At 44.4% G+C, this 2,387-nt stretch overlaps 1 protein-coding gene across 1 annotated transcript; it reads left to right on the forward strand.

Moving 5' to 3' along the window:
• The first annotated feature begins 358 nt into the window (after positions 1 to 358).
• Positions 359 to 1,603, forward strand: LOC134815573 (craniofacial development protein 2-like). Its single transcript, XM_063824113.1, has one exon. It carries the CDS (start codon positions 359 to 361, stop codon positions 1,601 to 1,603), a length of 1,245 nt encoding a protein of 414 aa, XP_063680183.1.
• The last annotated feature ends 784 nt before the right edge of the window (positions 1,604 to 2,387 follow it).

A 2,387-nucleotide genomic window follows, 5' to 3' on the forward strand; every position in this document is an offset into this window, starting at 1 on the left:
CATATTTTAACATTTTTTACTGCTTAATGACTCCTTTTCTTACTTACTGTATAAAAAATGGATTTAAAAATCATTTGCTGAAATCAAAAAACCGTCAAAAAATTGAAAAAAGTTCGGATTTTTGATGGTTTTGAATGCCTTCGAGCGTTTAGACCCCAAAGGTTTTGCTCTATTACGGGTAAACCTAGGATGCTGCAGATTCAACTCTGTACATTCAGACCGTCTGTGCGTGGTGAAGAGCCACATCCTGCTCGAGGTGGGGCTGCATGCAACTTCAGTGATGGAGTTGTAACTGAACACAGCGGATCTAGGGGTGCACCCCCGAAAAAAAGCCGGGCATCCTCAGAACAAGCCCGTGATGATGGTGATTTGGGTTAATGAAGATGTAACAGATTCCGGAACTATGGGAGCACCATCTGTCATCTTTCCGTTTTATTTACTGTATGTGGGAACATCTACTGATGAAGTAGCTATCAAGAGAGCCATTCCAGTGGCGCAGGTGGCTCACGTGTCACATAGCCAACAGAAAAGAAACATGATGAATAGTTCTTACAGCACTAGGGTATCAGCCCCTACTTTTGTTTCTGGACGTGAAGGTGGTAATGATTTCACCAACTTAAATCCGAATGGAAGGTTGGTGAATGATGAGCCTAATCAACCTGAAACACCCAACATAAACGAAAACAACAAAAAAAGTTTATTTTCATGTACCGACATTACCTGGGTAGGCACTCTTAACACTAGAACGATAAGAACTGCTCAGAGGAAACTGGAGATGGTACATCTTTTCGAGAAGAGTGGAGCAGAGATTGTAGGTATCCAAGAGCACAGGATAGTCCATGAAGAGCCTGTCAAAGTAGAGAGAGTTGGCAAGAGCAGCTATCTAATTACTTCATCAGCTACTAGGAATCGGGCCCAGGCAGCAGTGGGCGGAGTGGGATTCATCCTAACTAGCAAGGCATTTGACGCAACTACGGAGATAACACCAGTAACGGAGAGAATCCTTAAGATATCTCTAAATGGTAATCCTAAACCAACCTTCGTCTGTGTCTACGGACCTACGGAGGCAGATAGTGTAGAAGCAGCAGAGAAGTTTCATACCGATCTAAGGTGTTGTGCAGTCTCACAGATCCCTGCTCACAACTTCTTGGAGATGATTGGGGATTTTAACGCTCACCTATCAAAGAGGGACGAGAATGACTTTGGTTGGTATTTCCATGAGAGAACCAACAGAAATGGGGAACTGCTTCGGGATACTGCCCTGGAATGTAATCTGGAGATTACAAACACCAGGTTCAGAAAGAAGCGGGGTAAGATGTGGACTCACCTATCGGATGGAACCCTGAATAAGTCTCAGTTAGACTTTATTCTAGTGAGGAAGAAGTGGAGGAACAGTGTCAAAAATACTGAAGTCTACAGCTTCTTTAGTACACTGGGTACTGATCATAGACTTGTTTTGTCTAAGATCAAGCTATCTCTTCGACGAGCAAAAAAGCAACCCAAGAAAACCTGGTATAATTGGGGAGCACTTAAATCGGATGAAGACCTTCAGAAGAGATATGCGGTAGAAGTCAAGAATCGGTACTCTGCTTTATGCGGGTGATCAGCGAGTTCAAAGCGTGCGTACAGCCTTGCAGCAAGCAGAGACTGTCTATCACCGGGATCCTAGTGAAGACAGTCGACTGTCTGTTAAGCTACTAAAAACTGAACTGGATCAGGTGTACCAGGACATCTTTGAAGAAGATCTAGTTGCCAAGGTTAGAAGGGTCGAAATGGCTGCAGACAGATGCAAAAACAAAGAAAGTTGGAATGTCATTAATGAGATAACTGGCAGGAAGGCCAAGGGGGCAACTCAAATAAGGGGCAACGGAGCCGAAGAAAGGAAGAAAAATTGGCTTGGGCATTTCACGAATCTATTAGGGAGTATACCGGATGTGGAAAACGAGCATCCTAGGATCATGAATCAATTTGAAGGACTCAGCATCAGTACAGAACCTTTTACTGTGGATGAGCTTAAAGCTGCTAAACACAGGATAAAAGAAGGTAAAGCACCAGGTGATGACGGCATACCACCTGAAGTCCTCAAAAGATGCGACCTGGATGAAATCGTGCTGTCATTCTGCAACAAAGCCCTGACAGATGGTATTGCGCCAGATCAGTGGAGGATAAGTAACATCATCCCGGTCCCCAAAAAGGGAGACTTGACCAACCCTGGAAACTGGAGGGGGATATCTTTGACTTCTCTCGTAGCTAAGACTCTTAATAGAATGGTGCTTAATAGGATCCAGCCGGCTATAGAGGGGGTACTTAGGGACACTCAGAATGGTTTTCGGGAAGGACGGTCCACTACTAGTCACATCTTGGCACTCAGAAGGATTCTAGAGGGG

Source organism: Bolinopsis microptera, chromosome 5 (genome assembly GCF_026151205.1).
Source record: "Bolinopsis microptera isolate Bmic1 chromosome 5, MBARI_Bmic_1.0, whole genome shotgun sequence".
In the NCBI taxonomy this organism is placed as follows: Eukaryota; Metazoa; Ctenophora; class Tentaculata; order Lobata; family Bolinopsidae; genus Bolinopsis; species Bolinopsis microptera.